Source organism: Paroedura picta, chromosome 8 (genome assembly GCF_049243985.1).
Source record: "Paroedura picta isolate Pp20150507F chromosome 8, Ppicta_v3.0, whole genome shotgun sequence".
In the NCBI taxonomy this organism is placed as follows: domain Eukaryota; kingdom Metazoa; phylum Chordata; class Lepidosauria; order Squamata; family Gekkonidae; genus Paroedura; species Paroedura picta.
Window position 1 is genome coordinate 79,953,502 of NC_135376.1, and position 23,141 is coordinate 79,976,642.

The window sequence follows — 23,141 nt, forward strand, 5'->3', positions numbered from 1 at the left end:
ATTTATGGCAATCTACAGGCCAAGTTCTGAATTCTTTGCTTATTGAGACTCCCGCTGAAGTCAAATGTGACAAGCGAATGTACAAGGAATAAAGATTTTGGTCCCGATAGGGTAATATCTCCTGTCCTGTTCACTGTGAGCAATCGAGTTATGAAGCTTACTACAAGACACTTGGGGGGGGGGGATGAAATACTGATTCCATTAAATTTTATGGTGCAGGGATAACTTTTGTATATACACGTGTCCAACTTCAGAATGTAAGCGTCTGGGAAATATATTTCATTTGGCTGCTTATTTCATGTTTCAGCTTTTACAGAAGGCGAGAGAGCTAAACTCTAATTGGAAGCTTTGGTATCTGTCTGTGGTATCTCCAGAAACAAAACATTGATCTTTTTTTCCTCTACCCTTGCAATGATTTGATACTTTGACTTTTAAGATGGCTTTCCCCATGAAATTTTTTTTCTAATTATCGTTAATACCAAATACCTGCCATGATTTATACCAGTGGATCTGTAGTGCAACAGGGCACAGAAGAACAAGAATCACTTCCCTCTGGAACTTCGCTTTGTGTTTGGAAATCAGCGTGTGATGTATTAACTTGATCCAGGAGTTCATAGCTGTGCTGTTATGACTGTGGCAAGAAAGTTATACAACTCCGGAGCAGTTTTTTGACAGCACTGAAGGAAGATATGAAGACAGCTTCCTCCTCAGACATTACCAACATTTCCCTGGATGGTCGTCTCATAGATGATGACAACCAGACAGCATTTTCTCAACCTGCTTGGCAAATAGCTCTTTGGGCTATCACCTATATATCCACGGTCGTTGCCTCCATTGTGGGCAACGGCATAGTCATTTGGATTATCCTCTCTCACCGACGGATGAGGACTGTTACCAACTACTTCATTGTTAATTTGGCACTTTCTGACCTGCTCAATGCTGCTTTGAATACAGTATTCAATTTCATTTATGCCTGCCATAACGTTTGGTATTATGGCGAGGGCTTCTGTCGATTTCTCAACTTGGTTCCTATTACAGCAATGTTTGTGAGCATTTATTCTATGACTGCTGTTGCTGCTGAGAGGTAAGCAATGCAAGTTTGGCATTTGAGCCACATTTTATTCTCTCCTGTTCTCAAGGACTCCTTTATGCTTTAAAGACTGGGTTGAAGGAGCTCGATAATTTTAACCAACTTTTTTCTTTAAAAAGCTCAGCCTTCGCTGTTTTCTAGCAGTCCAGGTAAGCGGACAGTTTGAGCTGGATGGTTTTTGCTTAGAATGTATAAACTAAAACAAAATTTACAAGACTTTAGCTTAAAGTTTTTAGTCTTATGAAACCTTGCAAATGCGCCATGCTAATCTTTTAAAAATCCACAACAGTCAGTTCCAACATAATCAAAATTATGTTCTAGTATATGTTATGCATATATTCTTATTTTGCATAGTTTATTTGATTATCCATAATGGGAGACAAGGAGCCTTAAAGAGCTTTGAACATTCACCACAGCACAACTGCTGGGAACACAGTATTGTCTTTTGCCTTTTGGGATTTGTTCCAAAACTATATGTGCAGCCACCATGGCTAGAACCTTGCTTTTTAAACGCAAAACGAGTGTACTAAGATTTCCAAGATGCTGAATTTTCAGCCCAGAAACAAACTGCGTCCTTGTGCAAGAACATATCCAAAGAGATCAGCCACAGGAGCCCCCGGGGCCACTAAGGCACACCTCTAGAATAGTTCTGCCTGCCTTTACTTCTCAGTCCACTACTGCAAAAGTAGAAGAGAACTGTGGAAAGAATGGTGGCCTGGTTGACAAGCTCTTTTGGAGGCAATGACCTACCATCCCTGAAATGGGTACTCCAAGGAAGTAATCCTGAAAATAACTAAACAAAGTTGTTCATTTCACATTCAGGCTATTTTTCTGTGAACTGTTTATACTTTTAGATAAAGTAACTTATAGACATTATACAGCTAAAGCAACTGGCTTAATACATTATAATCACATTCAGGTTATTTTTCTGTGAACTGTTTAGATAAAGTGACCTATGGACATTGTACAGCTATAGCAACTGGCTTAATACGTTATAATCAAGTGGATCCAGTTTGAGAACATTTAAGCCATGCACTTTATCCCCAGAGAAAACAGAATCAAGGGTATGCTCCATTACATGAATAGGAACCAGAACATTCTGGAACACCTCCATAGTTCTCTTGGTGGCCATAAAGTCCTGGGCCATCGCTTTCAGGGGCAACCCTAGAATAAACACTGAAGTCTTCAAAGAAAACAAGCACTGGGTCCTTGACACCAAATTTAATACCAGTTCCATCAGCTTATTCAAGGAGACTGTTGCCTAGCAACATGTGTAGTATAAGGGCAGAATTCATATTCTGTTCCTATCTCCAGCAATTCACATCTCTAGTGTCAGCTGGATAGAGGTGGTAGTCAATCATGAGCTGGTGTTTGGGGGACAGCCTTCAATGGCTGATCGTCCCCCAGAACCAGAACCAGAGGGTGACAGTGGAGGAAGAATCAATTGCAGTATTACCAACTTGCGGAGTTCTACAATACTCTCCCCCATGCTGTTTAACATCTTTATGCACCCTCTGGCCAGCTGGTCCAGAGCTTTGGTTTGGGTTGCCATCAATATACTGATGACACCCAGCTCTATCTCTTGACTCTCCCCCCCCCCCAATCATTTGTCAGATGTTTGGAAGCAGTGATGGTCTGGCTCAAGCAAAGTCAGCTGAAATCCAATCTTTCCAAAATGGAGGTCCTATGGCTGGGCAGGAAGGGGCTGTAGGAGGAAATGAGCTTGCCCTGCTTGGATGGAGTGCAACTGAAGATCTTACATTCTTTGGGTGTGGTTCTTGATGCCTTTCTGTCAATGAAAGCACAGGTCCAGCTGGCATTTTACCATCTGTACCAGGCAACGCTACTAGCACTCATTCTGACCTGGAACTCATAGCCACAGTGATCCATGCAATGGTCATCTCCAGACAAGATTTCTGTAGCTCACTTTATACAGGCCTTCCCTTGTCCTGGACCTGAAAACAACAGCTGGTAAAAAATGCAGCTGCTAGTAGTCAATTGAACACCATGCAGAGCCCATATCCAGCCTGCAGTGAGGCAGCTGCATTGTTTGCCAGTTGAATTCTAGATCAAATTCAGGGTTCTGGTTTTGACCTTTAAGGTAATTTGTGATCTGGGCACAGCATATGTGAGGGACTGTCAAACTCCCTATGCCCCCCACAGGACTCTTTGCTCTGTGAATACTAATAGGTTATTTTTTCTAATTTTAATTCTGTATTTAAAATTTTTTGTTAGCTACTGCAAGCTGGCTGGTCAATAGCAGTGGCCTATACATATAATATAATGAATAAATATAATAACATAAAGATCACTGGTGTTCTTTTGGCTGAGGGGCAGCAAAAACTGCGAACATAGGCAACAGGCCACCCAATCACAACAAAGCTAAATATTCACAAGAGTACAATATTGACAAAATATTAACAGCTTAACCTCACCTTCCAAATAAATTTTGAGTTCAATGGCACCTTTAAGACCACAAAGATTTATTCAAGGCATGACCTTTTGTTATCTCAGGTCTAAGGAAGTATGTGTGCACATGAAAGCTTGGATAAATCTTTGTTGGTCTTAAAGATGCCATTGGGCTCAAATTTTATTGTGCTACTTCTGATCAACACGGCTACCCGCTTGAATCTCACCACCCAGATGAAAGCCTAAACCAATAATGCAAAAGGTAACAAATGACACAGAACCAACCCTGTTTCAGTTCCACGCACAAAGCAGAAGAAAGAAAATCTAACAGCCACACCCCATATGTGAAATAAGAGAGGGAGTCTAAAGGGAAATAGTTACACAGGCAAACAGTTTAAGACAGAAAGAATAACTCCACCCACAACAAAACAATACAAAGAAACAAGCAGCTAAAGAGGAAACCAACTGAAATATTTAATGGCAGAAGAAACCTGCAAAATAAACTGGTAATATATAAGAGCAATCCTAAGACATCTACTCAGAAGAAATACATAAGAGCAAGCTACTCCATGAGATCTGTTCAATGGGGCTTACTCCCAGGAAAGTGTTCTTAGGATTGCCCTGTACACCACTTTAATTACTTGACTATATACCACCTGTCCTCAAGCTGCCCAATTCCCTCCCACTAACCCTGGGGTTTTGGCACAGTCTTAGAAGTGTTTCACAACTGGATGGGAGTTAATTTTTTTATATTTTTAAAAACTAACAAAAAAAATCAGGTGATATGACTATATATGGTCATGTTGACACCCCCTGAAAATAATGGCCAATTATGGGCCTGGAGGGGGCAGGCAAGGGAAGGCCTGCTGGCCGTACTTGCTGGCTGAGGCTTGTCACACATGGTAGTGACTGGAGTCCAGAGAGGGAAGTACTCTCATTTTAACTTACCGGGGGGGGGGGGGGGAGTTATATAGGCCTGCCTCAGCCCTGTTTCTATAGGCTCCCACTGCAGGCTCCCTTTGGTAAAGAAGAGCAAACTGGTAACCAGCCCACAAATTATCTGAAAATATTTCTGTGCTGTCACTTCCTGTACAGTCAGAGTGGCCTGATGATGTCACATCCAGTAGGAGTGCCTGGGTGATGTCACTTTTGGTGACATGTGACTTCTGGGGGCATGGCAAAAGGTGTGGCTTTCTGACATCACTTTTCAAAGCCTGAAGAATGTTTCAGGGGTTTCTCAACAGTAAAAGGATTGAAAAAGGCTGCTCTAGCCTCTTGGAACTACCTACCATAGAATCTGAATATTCTGACTAATCTGTCAAAGATTTGTACTGATGAAGTGATCCCCTCTACAAAGCAGGACTTCTTCAAGACTGCTGCATCTTAGTTATTCAGGAAGGCCTATAGATTAATTTTGAAATCCCTCAAATGTGCAATAGAGCTCACAGATATGGATAATAGGCACCGTTCTGTTTATGGTAGATTTTTACCTTGCTTTTTTTTCAGTCAAAATTTTTTTCAGTCAAAATTTTTTAAACAAATTACACTGAATGATGGCAGGGAAGGATGTCCACAAAATCTATTCTGCTTAGATACTGGAAATATCCTCCCATTGAACACACTAAAACATACATTTGGATGGACACACATGGGAGACTGATTTGTAAGTAAATCCGCCACAAGCCAGCTTGCGGGGAGTGGTGGGAAACAAGTCTAACAACAACAACAAAAATACATAGGTTTGGTCTCTGTTATCATTTCAGGAGAGGGAGGATTACATTTTCAGTTCAACTATTGCTCACAATGAGAAGACTCTTTGTGTTTGAATTCCCAACTTTGGTGGAAGGGGGATGATCTATAAAGTGAAATTATGTTCAACATAAGCTTATTTCTTTACTGTAACATCAGTACAAATGGTTGTTCATAAATCAATAATGAAAAAAGTGGCACTAATAAATTGGATTGCTACACTTTAGATTTAGCTCCCAGTTTGCTGGGGGGTAAATGGTAATGACTGGGGAAGGCACTGGGAAACCACCCCGTATTGAGTCTGCCATGAAAACACTAGAGGGCGTCACCACAAGGGTCAGACATGACCTGGTGCTTGCACAGGGGATAGCAACATTTAAATATTTTTCATAGAAAATTCTATTCCACTCTATAGGCTACTTTTACCAGGCATTACAAATAACTTTGAGTTCTCCCTTACAGCATTTTTGTTTAAGTCTTTGATCACGTGCAAGATTCAAAGACCAACAAGATTTCCAAGGCATAATCTTCCGATTCTCTTAATCAGATGCCAGATTTTTGACGGCAGTGAGCCATAACCCACATTTTGCAGGAAGTATCCAAATGTTCACCTATTGTTAATGACAGAACAATGCTAATTAGCTATTCTTGTCCTTCATCAGGAAAGGACAATTTTGAAAGATCCTGCCAGTTTCTTCCCAAACATTCTTCACCTAGAAATCTCCTTTGGAAAATACCCAACATATTACTACTCCACAAGAATTTGCTTTTATTACAAAACATACTGGGACTTTGTAAGATCTAATTGCTAGAAAGAGTGGAAAGGGGGACATTTTTTTCATCTATCATTTCAAGTGTGCCTTCAAGTTGAGCCAGGCTTGGCTTGAGATTATAGTGGAAACGATAGCTGCGTATGCATCACAATAAACATGATGGTTTGTGACAGGCAATAAAACAGCTGGTCTGCCATGCTCATGCACCCTCCCCTTCTCTCCTAGTGCACACAGCACAACAGAAAGTGTCCTCGTTTTCCAAACTTCTGTCTGCCATGACTTCTGAATGCAGGCCCCTTAGCAAACTAGAGTTTGATCCTTCATATAAATACAAATTCTAAATTGGTGTAAAAATGTGGTTTAAATGCAAGCGATTATTTACTAGTATACAGATAAAGCTAATTATCCCTGTGGAAAGCAGTAATAGATGGTAGTACAAACAGTAATAAATCTTTTTTGAGAAAGAACAGTGACTTAAAAAAAATGAAAGCACTTTTCCTGGCTTGTAATCAAGAACTGTTTGTAATAGATATGTTGTATATCTTTACAGCTTGCCAAAAATAATCTAACACCCCTGTGCTTCAGTTTATTTTCTTCACTTGACATTTACTCTGGTGATTCGTGGAAAAGTACCTATAAAATTAATTTTTAAAAAATTGGAAAGCAAAATTGAGCTTCCAGTTTTATAAAGTGTAAGGGCACTGTGCCATAATACTTCTGACATTGTCCAGAAACAGAAATATACCGTTTTATTAGTTATTTATTATTATTATTATATATGTTTAACACCAATCCACAGCATGGCCAAACTAGGATTTGAAAGCACTCCTAGGCTTAGCAATTCTACTCAGAAGTAAATCCCACTTTATTTAATGGAGCTTACTTAAAGTAGCTGCTTTATCACAGATAAACAAGACTGTTGCCTTTGTAATACCTGGAAAGCTGCACCTGTTGAATTTCTGCCTACTGCACAACCATCAAACCCCTGTGGAAAAAACAGTTAAGAAGCCTGTGATTCCTTGTGGGAGCACTTTGCAAAGATGCACAATAACTCTTTTTTGTTTTGATTATGGTAGCCAATCTCTTTTTCCTTATATGTGCAGAATACACACTTCCCACTGGGCAGGTACTGCGGGTGCTTCCGCACAGCGACAACTCCCCAAGTACAAAAGCATTTGCAGTACCACAAAGCAAAAGCTATCAATTCTGGTGAAAGCGAGCAGCATCAATAATTTAACTACATCTGTGACAGAACAACACACACACAAATGATTTATTGATGCTACAGTCCTAAGAACGCTTTCCTGGGAGTAAGGCCAATTGACTAAAATGAGACTGATTTCTGAGTAGACCTGCTTAGGCTTACTCCCTGTGCATCACACAACAGAAAGTGCGCCTATTATTACAGAACACTATACAAGGGGGGTTGCCCTCCAAGTAATGCTTCAGTCAGCAGTCTAACATGATGGCTCACAACAGGTGTGTGAGAAAAAGCATAGCAAGAAGTCACTGGGACTGCCAGGGGCATGAGTCTTAGACAGGGAAAAGGGAAAGTAAATCAGAACGCCTCTGTGACTAAACAAATAAATCAGGTCTGTTAAGAACAGGCAGAGGAAAATAAGGCCTTGAAGGCCATCCCAATGGCCATGTGGTCCACAATCCTTACCCTACAGAGATAGCATTAAGATATGCATCGTATGAGAAATTGCATGGGGTATCATTGGAAAGAGTCCGGAAATTTTCAAAATGATTTGGGTGGCCGGGAGCCTGATCCAGTTTCAGGTGACTCTTTTCCATTTCACTGCTTTACTCGATGTGGCTGACACATGGAGGCTCATGCAAATGCTAGCTTGTGCTAGCTTCTTGGAATAGCAAGCTGTGATAGACAGGCTAGGTCCTGCCTCTCCCTCAGAGCGACCAATGAGAGCTGATGGAATGCTGGGGCGAGTCTGTTGGAAAAGGGCAGGTAAGCTGGCAGTTGGAGGCTGGCCCGGGGGAGCTGACAGGGGAAATGGGGACTCTACCTGAGAGAAACTGAAGCAGCTCAGAGTGGGCTGAAAATAGTCAATTCAGAACCAAAGGATTCCAGTGAAGGGAATAGGGCCACAGGCCAAAGTACAGAAGAAGAAGAAAAGCTGGGTTTTTATACCCTGCTTTTTACTTCCCAAAGGAGTCTCAAAGCAGCTGATTGTTGCTTACCCTTCTATGTCCCACAACAGGCACCCTGTGAGGTAGGTGGGGCTGAGAGAGCTCTGAGAGAACTGTGACTGGTTACCCAGCTGGCTGCATGTGGAGGAGGAGGGGAGAATCAAACCTGGTTCTCTTTTAGCCACCATATCCAGCTGCCTCTCAAAACTTTACTTTCTTCAGTGTTATAGTAATGCCACAAATAGAAGTTAACTTCTTGTTTTGTTTAGCCCTATGGGCTGCATATCTAAGGGAAAGAAACAAAAACAATCACAAATTAATATCGGTCTATATATGTATGAATTATAGGATGTAAGCCTCTGGAGAAGGACAAGGAGATGAATGGATAGATATGACTATATGGTGGCAGCGTGTGGATGGAACAGTGTTTGAGGGTCTGTTATTCAAGGGGGCTGGGCTATTCTCTCTGCTGATGTCTCTGTGAGAGAGAAATGGTCACAGCTCGTTCTAGATTTTATAAGAGATGTGAAGGCTGCAAATGTGATGTCCTGCTCTACACGTACCCTGAACCTGAGAGAGAGGTTTTATTTATTTCACTTTTATTTATTTCCTACCAAGTGAACGCAGGGGACGAGCACACTGTGTGAGTAAAAAGCGGCATCATATTAGCTGTTGCAGGTTTGCCCACTGGAAGATCGTCCCCTGATGTAAACCTACCTCATTTGTCTCCATTCTCTCTGTAATGTTTGGTAGCAGTAAAGGCAAACCAGGTGGCAAAGACAAGTCCTCGTGATTAAGACAAGGGGAGATTCAGTCAGCCTTTTTGTGTCAGCCCTTTTGTCTGAAGGTGCCTCTTAGAAGCAACTGTGTGGTATATGAGTCCATTAAGATGGACATAATCAAAGACATCTATGCCTGATCTTTAAGAGGCAACATGCACCTTATTTAACATAACTAGATACATTCTGTATATATAGAGAGAAGCCTGCACTTTTGGAGCAGGAATTGCTTTACTATGAAGAGTGAGATATCTGTCTCAAGTAACTGGTTCTGGGCACTATTTGAAAAAGACAATGATAACTTCTTCATGTTTCAGAATTAGTGTGAAGAGGTCTTGCCATTGATCTCTATGAATTCTGAGGCCTCTTTTATGTATATTTTTAATGTATATTAAACATCTCTTCTCAGCCTTTTGGCTAAGATCAAGTGTAATCAGTTAAGCGTGGAACTCCACTAATAACAACATTAAAGAAGTGATGCAAAAAAATGGACTTGGATTGAATTTGTTCTCATGAGAATGTGAATTGAGTGTTTGCAATTATTTGATTGGATTTTTTTTAACTCTTAGGTACATGGCAATAATCTATCCCTTTAAGCGAAAGCTTTCTGCTGGAAACACCAAAGTGATCATAGGTGCAATATGGCTGATTGCTTTTGGACTTGCTTTCCCACAGTTCTTTTATGCAAAAATTATAATTGATAATGGAACGACTAAATGTGTGGTTGCCTGGCCAGAGGATGCTGAGCAGAAGCATAAGATCACGTGAGTACTCCCTAAAACCTCTGTGCCAGAAATGTCTTTTAATCATCAATACTCCTTATTTGAAGGAAAGAGAGAACATCAGAGTAGTGTCACTGAGAATGTCTACTGCCAGTACTAGTTAGAAGAACCAGAACCACTGACAACAGGGCTGTAGTTTTTTATATCCCTCATAGAACCAAATGGGGTTACTTTTGTGGTTTTCTGAAACAAGAGACAACCATGATTTTTCCTGACACTGTGATATTCTCCAATAGGGAAGCACCTTTAAAATAAAGAGGCATCCAGAAAGAACAAAGGTCCTCACACTTTGGCAAACAATGATCTGAAAACTAACTAAAAGGTCTTTAAGCTTCCCCAGGTGTAATCAAGGGTATCTTCTCATTTTATTTTCCCAATCAATGAGCATATCAGAAAACATCTGGAAGAGGACACACTGGTCACTTCACATTGTCGAAAGCATGTCATGGGTCCCAAATGCACATTCAGCAAACTTCCAAACAGCCAGTGTGGTTAAGTACCTGGCTGTAGCATTGTACTGAAGAGCATTACATAGAGTATCCATAGACATTAAGGGAATGATAAAAAGGAGAGACAGGTCTGTTGTCTACAGCACCAGGCCTTTAATTGACCAATCTTGTTTGAGGTACAGAAGCAACCAAAGAAAATGGAAAAAAGGATGGAGAAAGGGTAAATGTCCAGGGCTGACCCCCACCCCCAACACACCCCTAAAGTAGGCGGTTCTCAGTCATTACACTCAAAGGACATAAAAGACAGAACATCTGGCTCATATAGCCATATCCAATGCAATTGTATATGCTTTTTAAAAGGTGGTGATGAAAAAATAACTAGAGACAAATATGACAACTGGGAATGTCTGAATGCAAAAGGAAGGAGTTATAGAGCCAGTGTGGTGGAGTAGTTAAGAGAAGGCCTCTAATCTGGAGAACCAGGTTTGAGTCCCCCTGTTCCTGGGTTGCCAGCTCTGGGATAGGAAATACCTTGGGGTTGGGCCAGGAGTGGGTGGGATTTGGGGGGACCTCAGTGGAGTATAATGTTATTAAGTCCATCCTCCAAAACAACCATTTTCTCCAACTGATCTCTGTTGTCTGGAGATATAATTCCAGCGGATTCTCCAGGTCCCACCTGGGGATTTGCATCCCTACCTGTTCCACATGTAGCCAACTGGATAACCTTGGGCTAATCACAGTTCTCTTAGATTTGTTCTTGCAGACCAGTTTCTTAGCGCACTCTCAATCCTACCTACTTCACAGAGTGTCTGTTGTCAGGAGAGGAAGGGTTGATGATTGTAAGTTGCTTTGGGACTCCTTCAGGTAGTGAAAAGCAGGGTATTAAAAACAGCTCTTCTTCTGTAAGTAGGGATCTGGGAATACAGAGCTGTCTTAAGACCTTGTGATCTTTGCTATTTGTGGCAAAGGGAAACCTTTAAAATCCCCAGAGTTGCCACAAGCCTGCTTATCTCTTCCTGAGTCTGTCACACCCTTCCCCCTTTTCGTGAACCCAAGCTTCAGTCACAAAGAATGTAGGCCTTTGTCCTGTCTATGAAGCTGGGACTTGCAGAATCAAGGGACAGAAACTTTCTATAGATTTGAGGAGAAATTTTAGCTGCTCAGAGGGATGATGTAGTTATTGAATAGATTTATTTATCTGCTTCAAATGTTCCCTCTATTTACAAACTATGATCAGGTTTGTTGAAAACTTGAAGCCAGTTTTAGACATATGCAACACCCAGCCAATGATTCAGCCAAACCACAGGCAATGCTAGGTTCAGGCCCCAAAAACCTTGGGTGAACTGCCAGGAGCAGTGGTAGGGGAATGATATGGATGGGGAAACTATGCAGAGGTAGATATAGGGAGGTCAACTTTTCCTCCACATGATTCCCTGATTGGCAGTTCCCCCTTAAGCTGCTTTATGCCCCAGGAGGGAAGTAAGATAGGACTCAAAGCAGGCTTGAGGGAATGTATTTCTGATTAGGGAATTGATGGAAAGGAAAACTTTAAAACACCTTTTCCCAGCTCTACAGTGCCAAGAATCTATTACATGTCTGGGAATCCAAACATGGAAGGGCCAGGCAACCAGTGGGAAATGGGGAAGGCAAGTGCTTAACTGCTGTTGTCAGCCCCACATGACGATATCACTTCCAGCATGAGCCAGAAGTGCCAGCATTGTGCCAGTTCGTCATTCTAGCACTCACTCCAAACCTATTTTGAACAAATGTTAGACCATTGCCCTGTGCAATGCCAGAGCTTCCAGGTCATGCCTACAGTTGCCAACTTTAGATATGGAAATTCTGGGAGTTTGGGAAATGAAACCCAGTTGCCTATAAAATTTATTGAGGCAACCATTTTTTTTCTTCCAACACCTCTCAATTTCCCACAGAGATTACAGAGTATAAACTCGGGGTTTAGTTCAGCATTCTGTCAATGGAAACTAAACCAGAAAAGCATATGGTTAAAAATTGTCCTGGACTGCAAGTCTTTGTTTCCCTACAGAAAAAGGAAGTCCCTACAGATAGAAATTGTGCATGTTATTAAAAAGAAGCCTGTTCTCTGAAGCCAAGTTTTTATGTGTGCCAAGAAATTGTTGTTTTAATTGTTAGAGGTATAATGCTTTAATGTCTGCAACCCTTATGAGCTTGTGAGTGTTTTTGGAATGTTGAAAAAGAGTAGTGGGATATACCACAAAGGGCTGCCATGGGAGGCAGCACCAATCACAAAATGGCTGCCATTAGGGAGGCAGGAAATCACAGACTGTTGGATCCTGCCAGCTTCACTGATGACCAAGGGAGAGGGGGGCCCTAGGATTACCAGGCTCCGTGATGACAGTGGGAGTCCACTGCTGCTAAGTCTTGTCCCCCAGCTGCTGATCAGTTGGCCGGTGGGGGGGGAAACTTATCACATGGCCAGAGTTACACAGGAAGTGATGTCATCGGGCCAGTGATGCCCAGGTGACACTTTAGCATTTGGACAAAAACTCTATGGTAGAAGCCTTTTTTACCACTTGAGATGACATCACAGCAAGTCACTGAATGCCAGCATGCCAACCCAGAGCTGGAAATCCTATCTTGAACTCTGAAGTCTCTTGCTTCAATGAGGTGGAGGAAAGCCAGGACCAGCTCTTTGTTCGCTTGGGGGGAGAACCCAGTAGCTCCCAGGAAATCCATCAGTGAACAACAGGGACACCATGTGGGAGTAATGACTCTAGGAGGCTGAGAACTGCAGCCGAAGCACCATCGGTGAATCAGCCATTTCCCTGTAGCATGTGTATTAAAAGCATGTTTCCCAGCCCCAAAAGCTAATTTAATTATTTGTATAAATTTTTAACCATAATAATTCTCTTTCTTTTCAGGTATCACATTACAGTGATTGTTTTGACTTACCTGATTCCCCTTATGGTGATGTTTGTCACATATAGTATAATAGGAATGACTCTGTGGAATAATTCCGTTCCTGGAGACCACACCAACAAGATCTACTACCAGCATCAGATTCTGGCCAAAAAAAGGGTTAGTAGCTGCTATGAATAAATCAAAACTGGTGACGTGAATAAAGGCTCAGGGAATTGAAATACAATTATAAAATATTATGAATACTAGTAATAAAGCCCGCTGTAAAAAAAATACAGCGGGAGCTAGGGGCCTGGGGAGCGTTTTTCCTCCCCCCTCCCCCCGATGTGCAAAAACACAGTTTGCGCAGCCGCGGATTGCCTTCCCCGGGGCCTGGGGAGCGTCTTTCCCCCCTCCCAGCAAGTGAAAATGCTCCCCAGGCCCCGGGGAGGGCACTGGGCGGCTCAGCGAGCTGGCCAGCGGCCTCCCCGGGGTCTGGGGAGCCATTCCCAGGGAGATGGCGGGGGCCAGCGGGCCTACCTTCGCTCTCGGCGGCCAGCAGAGTAATGGTCGCTGTGCAGCGAAGGTTAGCTCTGGTGGGGGGCGGGGCAGGGCGGGGCGGGAGGCACTTTGCGCCTCCCAATTGGTTGTTGGCCGGGCAACCGCTGCGCGCGGTTGCTGATTGGCAGTTTGGGGCTGGACTGACAAGCGGACGGCCCGCCGCTTGTCAGTCCAGGGGAAGGGGCCTATCGGCACCCTTCCTCAGCCTGGACAGGGCCCGCCCTCGGGGCCCTTACTGTTTTATTTATTCCGCTCTGCGAGGAGCGGTTAAAGATATTTATCTGAGATTAAAATTCAGCCAAATTAAAATACTGTTTGCCATAGGTTAAAACAAAACAAAACAAAAAAAACAATGCAATAAACATAACTATTCCTAATGGTCTTCTATGTAGTTTCACTTCCATTCCCAGAAACAATGATTACAAAAAATGGTGGCACTTCATACCTGGCCCTGTTTTCTCATTCCTTCTTCAGCAATAGCCCTCTCTTTCTGCAGACAGGCACCATGGGAATATCCCTTTAACCTATGTAGCATTTGTGGTGAGGGCACATGCTCCAGTGCTCTGTCTACAAAGAAGTGAGAGGCAAATATTGGACCTTCATTCTGGTGGGATTGTGTTTATTGGTGTAATGCAGTGTTGATCACACATGCTTGCCTTAGTGATAACAAAGGGACTATAGACAATAAATATTGACATGCTTTTGTTCATGCCTAATAATCTGTTCAGAGGACTTCTAAATGCTGAATGGCTAAATCTGGTAGCCCTTTAGGTAAAACTGCCAAATGCATCCTGAGTATCTTTGCAAATTCATCATAAAGGGTCAGGCTGCAGCTATGATTCAGGGTTCTACAAACCTAGGGAACTCCCCCAGGCCTACAGGGGAAAAAATGGATATATAAAAAGCCACAAGTAGGCTTGCCATGTTCCCTGATGCAGGCAGGATATCCTGATTCCCAACACACCTCATCCCCCCCTCCCCAGTCAACAGACTACAGAGATCAGTTCATTTGGAGAAAACAACTGCTTTGGAGGGCGAACTCTACATCCCATTCAGGTCCCTTCCCTCCCCAAACTATGCCTCCATAGGCTTCACCCCAAAATCTCCAGGAATTTCTCATGTCAGAGCTGGTAATCCCAGGCAAGTGGGAAGGGGAGGAGACCCTATAATTATGAGGAGATTCAGGTTATTAACAGGAGGAGGGAAGCTGGAATTAGTGCTGTAGAGAAATGGGGGGAAATGGGTCCCTCCTCCCCCCAGAAGCCATTGTGAATCTAAAAATAGACAAAGGTTGCTTCTATAAGATATTTTGTTGTTATTGCATTTGATCAATCATCCATCTCGCAGACTGGGAGGCTCAGTTGTGAGGGAGGCTCAGTTGTGAATGACTTTTATAGCACAATTATCATATAATAATATCCAATGTTGTATGCATTCAGTCAAGTCAGTTACTCCATCCAAATATTCACAAAATAACAGTACCATGAAAGACTGATTGCTTGATGATTATCTCCATGGCACACGGAAAAGCTAGACTTCCAAGCATGACACAAAAATAAAATATTCCTTTCATTTTCCAGTTTGTTAGGACAATGGTTGCCGTTGTGATAACGTTTGCCATCTCTTGGTTTCCTTATCACCTCTACTTCATCTTGAATTGTTTCTGGAAGGACATCTATAAGCAGAAGTACATTCAGCAAGTGTATCTAGCAGTCTTTTTGCTTGCCATGAGCTCCACGATGTACAACCCAATTATTTATTGCTGTCTAAATCAAAGGTTAGTAGTAAACACATGAAGGGGTGTACATTCAGTGGGCATACCACCATTTGCTCTGCACAGTCAGTGTTCTCATCCTGTGTTGGTGCCGCAACAGGACAACACCTCTGGAATTATTTTTACATGTTTCCAGCATTATGTTTCAGAAAACCAAAGGCTGACATGGGTGGTATAACTGGATCAGGAGGGGGGAAAAAAGCAAACAGGCTGCAGAAAAGTAAATAGGCCTGTTGAGATAGGGGAGAGATAAGCTTCAGGGAGGGTCAGAGTCAAGGAAACCAAGAAGCTACCAAAAGAGAATTAGGCACATAAGCTTTGGAACAGCCTGGGTTTTTTAGGCTGATGGGGAGGGGGGGAGTGCAGAGGCCTCAGGTGCTGGGTGAGGCCAAGTGATTCCGTACGCAGGATAGTCATAGTGCAAAGAAAAATACTTGTGAGCTGTTGTAATTTCAGAGTAAGCTTCAGAGGACAGCTGTGGTCTCATACGTTTATAAACTGGATGTGCCTCATTTACCTACATCTCTCTGATGCTCTAAAGTAGTATTGATAAACAAAGATATATAGCAGACATTCAGGGTAGCCAGTTCCAGGCTGGGAAATACCTGGAGATTTTAGGGTAGGAGCCTGAAGAGGACAGGGTTTTGGGAGGGGAGAGACTTCAGTGAGGTACCATGCCATAGAATCTACCTTTTGAAGTGTCCATTTTTCTCCAGATGTCGGCTGAACATCAGTTTTAATAACAGGAGATCTCCATCCCAACTGGTGGTTGGCAACCGTTGATACAAGTTTCCTGTATTGTTATGAGCTCCTCACTAATGGTGGGCAAACTCCTGGTCATTGTTGCTGATACCCACTGATGCTCATCTGGCTAGTGGAAGGTAGCAGGCAAGCAAAAGGGGGGCGGGAGACAGTGATTTTTGTTGATGTGCAATGACATCACTTCCAGCACAACCTGGAAGTCCTGACGTCATGCTGAGATCATGCTGTAGACTGCACCCAAGAGCTTTATAGAGTTTTTAGAAAAGTGCTAGAGCATCACCCCAGCAGGGCACTCCCTGCACCGTCAATTCCAGGAATTGAATATGTTGGCCTCGGATGGGGCACAACCAAGAGTGAGGCCATCTTGCTCGTTTACTGCATGCTCTGCCAGATGCCCTGCCAGACCTGCTGGAGGCTGTGGCAGCCTGGACATTACAGCTCCCTAGATTATTAATCCTGGGGGATTTTAGTGTCCCACCCTCCAGGAATGGGCTGGACCTGGTGTCAGCCATGGCAACAATAAGACTCTTGCAATTTGTTGTTGGCCCTACCCACCAAGCAGGCCACACCCTGGACCTCATTTTCGGTGCAGGACTGATTGTGGATCTGGTCATGGCTAATGCCGTGCCATGGTCAGACCACAATGCCCTGAAGGCTCAGCTAAAGCTGCTACACCCCCTCAGTTGGGTACCGAGCACATTTTAATTTGGCCACAGAGACTTATGAATCCAACTGGGTTCCTGAACGCTCTGTGAGTCCCAATGCCTCCCGGCACCTCTCTAAATAGTCTGGTCAGCGACAGAATGCTGGCCTCCATTGATTATTATTATTTTTATTATTATTTAATTTTTAGACCGCCCTTCTCCCAATAGGTCTCAGGGCGGTTTACAACATAAATAGTTAAAACACAATAAAATCCCCATAAAAACCTCAATTAAAAGTTACATATAACATATCACATAACATATAGCGGCGGTGGTCACAATTCTGATCTTAGTTCAGCCTGGTGGAGAGAATAATGTTCAGAAGAGGGTGGCACCAATACAATACATCTAACCATGATCTCGGTGTTAGAGATCTCAATATTGGAGGGGATCCTCTGATGGATTAGTGGGAGAGCTGCCATGGCCTCAACCATATGCCTGGCGGAAGAGCTCCGTCTTACAGGCCCTGCGGAAAGCTGGTAGATCCTGCAGGGCCCTTAGCTCTTCTGGGAGCTCGTTCCACCAGGTTGGGGCCAGGACTGAAAAGGCCCTGGCCCGGGTCAAGGCCAGGCGAACATCCCGTGGGCCCGGGACAACCAGTAAATTCATACCCGCAGAGCGGACTGCCCTGCGGGGGGCATAAGCAACCAAGCGGTCCTGCAGGTAGATGGGACCCAGGCCGCGTATAGCCTTAAAGGTCAATACCAATACCTTGAATCTGATTCGGAAACAGACTGGTAACCAGTGCAGATGACGAAGCACCGGCTGAATGTGGTGAGATAAGCTCCCAAACATCCTCTCTGCCCCTGGCTCAAGTAGGACCCCTGGTATACCGAGGACCTCTGCAGGGAGAAACGGGAACTGAGACAACTAGAGCAAGTTTGGAGGAAGACTTGTGATGAAGAATCGAGAACATTTTATAGAATGCAGATGAAAGCCAATCAGATGGCGGTGAAGTCAGTGAAATGCAACTTTTACTCGACTTCCATTGCGTCTGCGCACTCATGCCCAGCACAATTTTTAGGATAGTGTGGTCTCTCATCATCCTCGATGAAGGCGGCCAAAACAATAGACAATTGCATATTAGCCATGAGGCATTCATAAGTCACTTCACAGACAAAATCTTGACTTTCCGTCACGACCTCCCCCCAACCTTTGACACAGAAAGTGAAGCCCCTTGGCCGTCTTTGGAGATAACATTGAGTTACTTCAGATGACTCTAATTAGCTGAAGTGGATAGGATGCTAACAGAAATGAGGCCAACTACTTGCCCACTAGACCCATGCCCATTGTGGCTCCTAAAAAACAGACATAATGGGTCCCCTCTGGGAAATAATCAACCTCTCCCTCTCAATGGGAGAATTCCCAGAAGGATTAAAAGACAGTGGTGCACCTGTTGCTCAAAAAATCACCTCTGGACCATCAGGAGCCTGACTACCACCCTGTCTCGCATTTAGCGTTTCTGGGGAAGTTGATTGAAAGAGCATTTCTGGAGGAAATTTCGGTTGGGTTTCCGGCCTGGCTCTGATGAATTACCTCCACCAGCTGGACCAAGGCAGATCAGCACTGCTTGTACTATTAGATCTGTCAGCAGTGTTTGACACAGTCGATCATGAGCTCTTAGCTCACCACCTTGCCGACACTGGGATACGGGGGACAGTCCCCAAATGGCTGATCTCCTTCCTCCAGGGTTGCGGACAGGGGGTAGCAATAGGAGAGTATCTAGCCATCATCAGCTCACCTGTCCTATCTTATTTAATATCTTCAAGTGCCCTCTTGCTCAGCTGGTGTGGAGGTTCGGGCTGGGTTGCCACCAATTTGCAGATGACACCCAACTCTTCCTTGTGATGGATAACCACCCTGATTCTCCCCCAGAATCCTTAATCACAAGGTGGCTCAGAATCATCTGAAGTTCAACCCTTCAAAGACAGAGGTCCTGTGGCTGGGTAGGAAGAAACCTACCCAACCTGGATGCAATGCTATCAGTAGCTCACTTCACTAGAAACCTGGGTGTGATCCACGATGTCTCCCTCTCCATGGAGGCACAGGTCATGAGAATAGTACAGCAGGCCTCTTACCACCTACACCAAGCCAAGCTACTTAGTGCCCTACTTGGCCCCAGAACACCTAGCCACAGTGATCCATGCGACGGTCACCTCTAGACTACACTTCTGCAACTAGCTCTACCCAGGCCTGCCCTTAACCTTGACCTAGAAACTGCAACTGTTCCAACATGCTGCAGCCAGGATCCTCACAAATACGCCGTAGAAATCCCACATCTGGCCTGCACTTCAACTATTATGGTTCCCAGTTGAATTCCAGATCAGGCTAAATATTTTGGTAATCACCTTCAAGGCCATACATGGTCTGGGCCCAGTGTACCTGAGAGACTGCCTCTCTGCCTATACCCCCAAAGAAGGTGTCTGTTGTGGGGAGAAGAATGGGAAGGCTACTGTAAGCCGCTTTGAGCCTCCTTCGGGTAGGAAAAAGCGGCATATAAGAACCAAGTCTTCTTCTTCTTCTATGCTCTGCTACCAACAACTGGCTGGTGATCCTGGGCCCCAAAGAAGCAAACTGGACCTCAACCAGGGCCAAAGCCTTCACAGCCCTGACTCCAACCTGATGGAACAAGCTTCCTGAAGAGATCAGGACCCTGCCTGAACTGCCACAATTCCAAAGGGTCTCTAAAAGGGAGCTCCTCCACCAGGCATTGGATTGAGGCCAGCTGAATCAACATCATCTGTTGGACCCCCAAACACCCTCCTCCATGATCTGAGCCATGCTGACCTCCTACAGGTTCAGGTTAAAAGCTGAGAATTGTGAATCTGTTAGTGTTTTTTACACCCTGTTTAATTTTGGAAGCTGTTGTCTTACTATCACTATATTTCAATGTATACCCATGACGTTTTATGTAAACCACCCTGAGCCATAGGGGAGGGTGGTATAGAAATTCAATAAGTGAATGAATTATGCTGGTACTTCTGGGCTGAGCCAGACGTGACATCATCATGTGACAGGATTGCCTCCCACCATCTCCTGCCAGTTGCCTGGCAACCTTTGTTTGCAGTAATCTCTCATCCAAAGGAAACCAAACACTCAGGCAACTCCTGGAACTTTTCACCCATCAAGAAAGTAGGGAGTACATGTGGGCAACAGGATTGTTTTCTTGGGAAAATGCTGCATATTTCTACACAGGTTATATGCCATAAGTGGAAGTGGGTACCTTCATACACCTCCCACGATTTCCCCAGCTTTTCTCTGACCTTGCCTTTAGAAATTCTTCCTTTTAAAAATTCATTGGGCATTAGAGCCCACTTCTCTCCATATCTGTCATGTAACGCATTGTTCATGTTTTTATCCATGTACAGGTTCCGCTCCGGTTTCCGGATAGCTTTCCAGTGGTGCCCCTGCATTAAAGCAACTCCAGGAGACAGACTTAACCTGACCTACACCTTACCTTTACACAAGACACAGCGAGATCAGTTCTCCAACTTTCAGACAAGCACTGGAACAAATACAACTAATAATGACAAAGTATCATACATATTAATGAATTTGCTATTTTGATTGTTATGCTAATAGTTTGAATTGCTTCTAAGGATATTACTAGTAGATTTAAAATTACTGCAGAAGCTCATGACAAATTTGTGATGCTCCTTAACTTTGATGTTGATTACACTAAGGGAAAATTCAAAGGGTCATTTCCAGCTCACTTTCCATGGTTCCATGTTTGTCAGTCACTATATGCATTTCCCTATCATTTGCATCTCTCCAGATTCTGAATCCTCACAACTCTATATTTTTCCCCCAAAAGTACAAACTCTCAAAACATTCATGTGGCCAAATCACCCATATAACACAAGTTTTCACTCCATCACACAAAACCTATGCAGTTATTTCTTATACTGCTTAGTATATAAAGTTGATATGAATTGAAACAGTTCAAAGTACATTTAAGAATGAGTAATTCAGTTCTGAACTGAAAGCAGGCAAAGGTTAGTATTGAGGCTCTTAAGTGATGGCTAACAATGTGTGAATTATACCTTTGTCTCCCGCCCCTCCCCAGGTATTTTCTCAGTATTTCATTCTTCAGCAAAGACATGGTAGCTCCAGCACTTTGCTTCTGCAAATAGTTTGTTTAATTTTCCCCCTTATCAATTTGTCAAATACCCCTGAGCCAATTTGTAACCAAATAATTCAATGGGACATTTTTGTAACTTTGATTTTGATAAAGATCTTACATTTAAAAAAATGTTGTACTTGTATAGAGACTTTAGAGAGAACCCTCAAACTGAATTAGACCCTCGTGTGCCTCATGGTTGATTTTTGAGGCCAGAACTCCCAAATAGTGCAACTGGAGGATAGGCCCTGTAGACAGCACGAGGGGGAATAGAGGACTTTATGATGGGTGAACTGCCAATGCTAATTCACCAACCGGCATTACATACACCCAACTGTGATCATGGAAACAGAACAACCTCTTTTAATTTCTGCTAAGGTGTTTAGATTCTCTAAAACAAAAGTGGAATCCCAAATTATCAGAATGAACTGTCAGAAGACCTAGCAATAAAACATTGTACTGTGATGCAGTTTTTCAAATATTTATTATAATTTGAGGTAACAAGAATATTTCACTTAATAAAGAAAATATATTACTAAAATAAAATTATTGGATATCAATGTGTATTTCAAAAACAACCAGTTACTGAATCTCTTTAAATATAAATACAAATGAAGCATCTTCTCCCTTTCTTCTGGAAATAATTTTCAGATACTCAAATGCTTCCAGCAAAATGAAAATAGGAAGATCACAAAATAGTTTCAATGGTATGATTTGGTTTTGTTTCCTCTTTCTGCTTAATTTAAAGGTTTAAAGGTTTCAAAACATCACAATGGCCTGCTAGAAGAAATCTTCAGGAGCACACGCAGATGACACCATAATGGCTATACATTCATAGTACCTTTCCCTAGAATATATTTAACTTTGCCGCTTTTTATAAATAGTCTATAAAAATTAAGGATCCTTACTGTATCCAATAAATCAATGTAATGCACTCCTAGAGGTAACAGTTGCATGAGCTTCAGTATGGAACTTCAGACATTTTAAAAGTGGTCACAATTTCTGCTTTACCCCAAATACATTTCCAACAAGGAAGAATTAAATGCTTATTGTACCTAACAAATACTCTGCTCCATTTACAAGTTCAAACTCACCTCTATGCTGATCTCCAGAGTCTGTCAAGGTGACCAAATCACAATTTTGAAACATTTAGTTTAGGGTTAGATGAATTTCATAGTTAGATGAATTTCATATCCCATTCTATTTATTATACATCTTACAAAGTAACTGATTTTTTTTAATCTTAGGGCCTCTTTAAGATTCAAATGCTAAAATATATAATTTATACCTTGTTTTTCAAAAAAGGATCCTCTTGACTACTGATAACTTCTTGGATTACTTTTTCCACCTCACCATGAACATCACAAGTGGTATGAGCACTGGCAAGAGAATAGCTGCAGTGTGATTGTGAATTATGCTGTAATGGATGAACTTGCAAGAGCCCCCAAAACTGTGGGTAAATCCTGGAATCACACATGCAGCTGCCTTATACTAAGATCAGTGGTTTGTCAAGGTCAGTATTGTCTATTCAGACTAGCAGGGGCTCTCCAGGCTCTAAGGTAGAAGTCTTTCTACTATCTGATCCTTTTAACTGGCGGTGATGGGGATTGATCCTGGGACCTTTTACATGCCAAGCAGATGTTCTGCCACTGAGCCACAGTCCTTCCCCAAACAACAAAGTGGAAGGGGAAGATTAGAAGCTTCATATAGGAGCTCAGGTAGACCAAGACAGTGGCTTGTTGACTCAGTTGATAATCTCATAATTATTCAGATTCATATCAATGGTTTGAATCCACAATAGCATTCTCAGGAGGGGGGCTTATATCTATGCAGCATAACTTTCTCCCCTCCCCCCACAATCCAACTGACCCACCAGTGGTTTCCTGCTTCCCAGGAGGGGCATGTCAGAGGATATTTTGAGCTGCTGCAAGAGAGGCAAGAAAGTTGCACCCTGTGGCTGGAAATTGTCTGTTGCCAGAAATGCTCCAATGGATGCAAGCCACTGCCTGAAACCTGGTGAGACATAGCAGAATTTTATCAAGTTTTCCCACACCCCCCCATGTTGCTTTGCTGTGTGAATTAACATTTTACATTTTCCTAGTTTTCTTCTCTTGCTTTTACAGTGTATCAATGCCTTTCCCCCCCCCAAAAAAAGTACCGATCA

General features: G+C 43.0%; 1 protein-coding gene across 1 annotated transcript; it reads left to right on the top strand.

Annotated features, from left to right (window-relative positions):
* The first annotated feature begins 591 nt into the window (after positions 1-591).
* Positions 592-22,175, top strand: TACR2 (tachykinin receptor 2). The gene is made up of 6 exons (XM_077350546.1): positions 592-1,084; positions 9,518-9,712; positions 13,080-13,236; positions 15,198-15,394; positions 20,226-20,391; positions 21,726-22,175. The coding sequence occupies exons 1-6, from the start codon at positions 690-692 to the stop codon at positions 21,729-21,731; spliced, it is 1,116 nt and encodes a 371-aa protein (XP_077206661.1). The 5' UTR covers positions 592-689; the 3' UTR covers positions 21,732-22,175.
* The last annotated feature ends 966 nt before the right edge of the window (positions 22,176-23,141 follow it).

Coding starts and splice junctions, on each gene's coding strand:
- TACR2 (XM_077350546.1), top strand. CDS start 690: ATGAAGACAGCTTCCTCCTCAGACATTACCAACATTTCCCTGGATGGT. Junction 1,085..9,517: donor ACTGCTGTTGCTGCTGAGAG/GTAAGCAATGCA, acceptor TTTAACTCTTAG/GTACATGGCAATAATCTATC. Junction 15,395..20,225: donor TATTGCTGTCTAAATCAAAG/GTTAGTAGTAAA, acceptor ATCCATGTACAG/GTTCCGCTCCGGTTTCCGGA.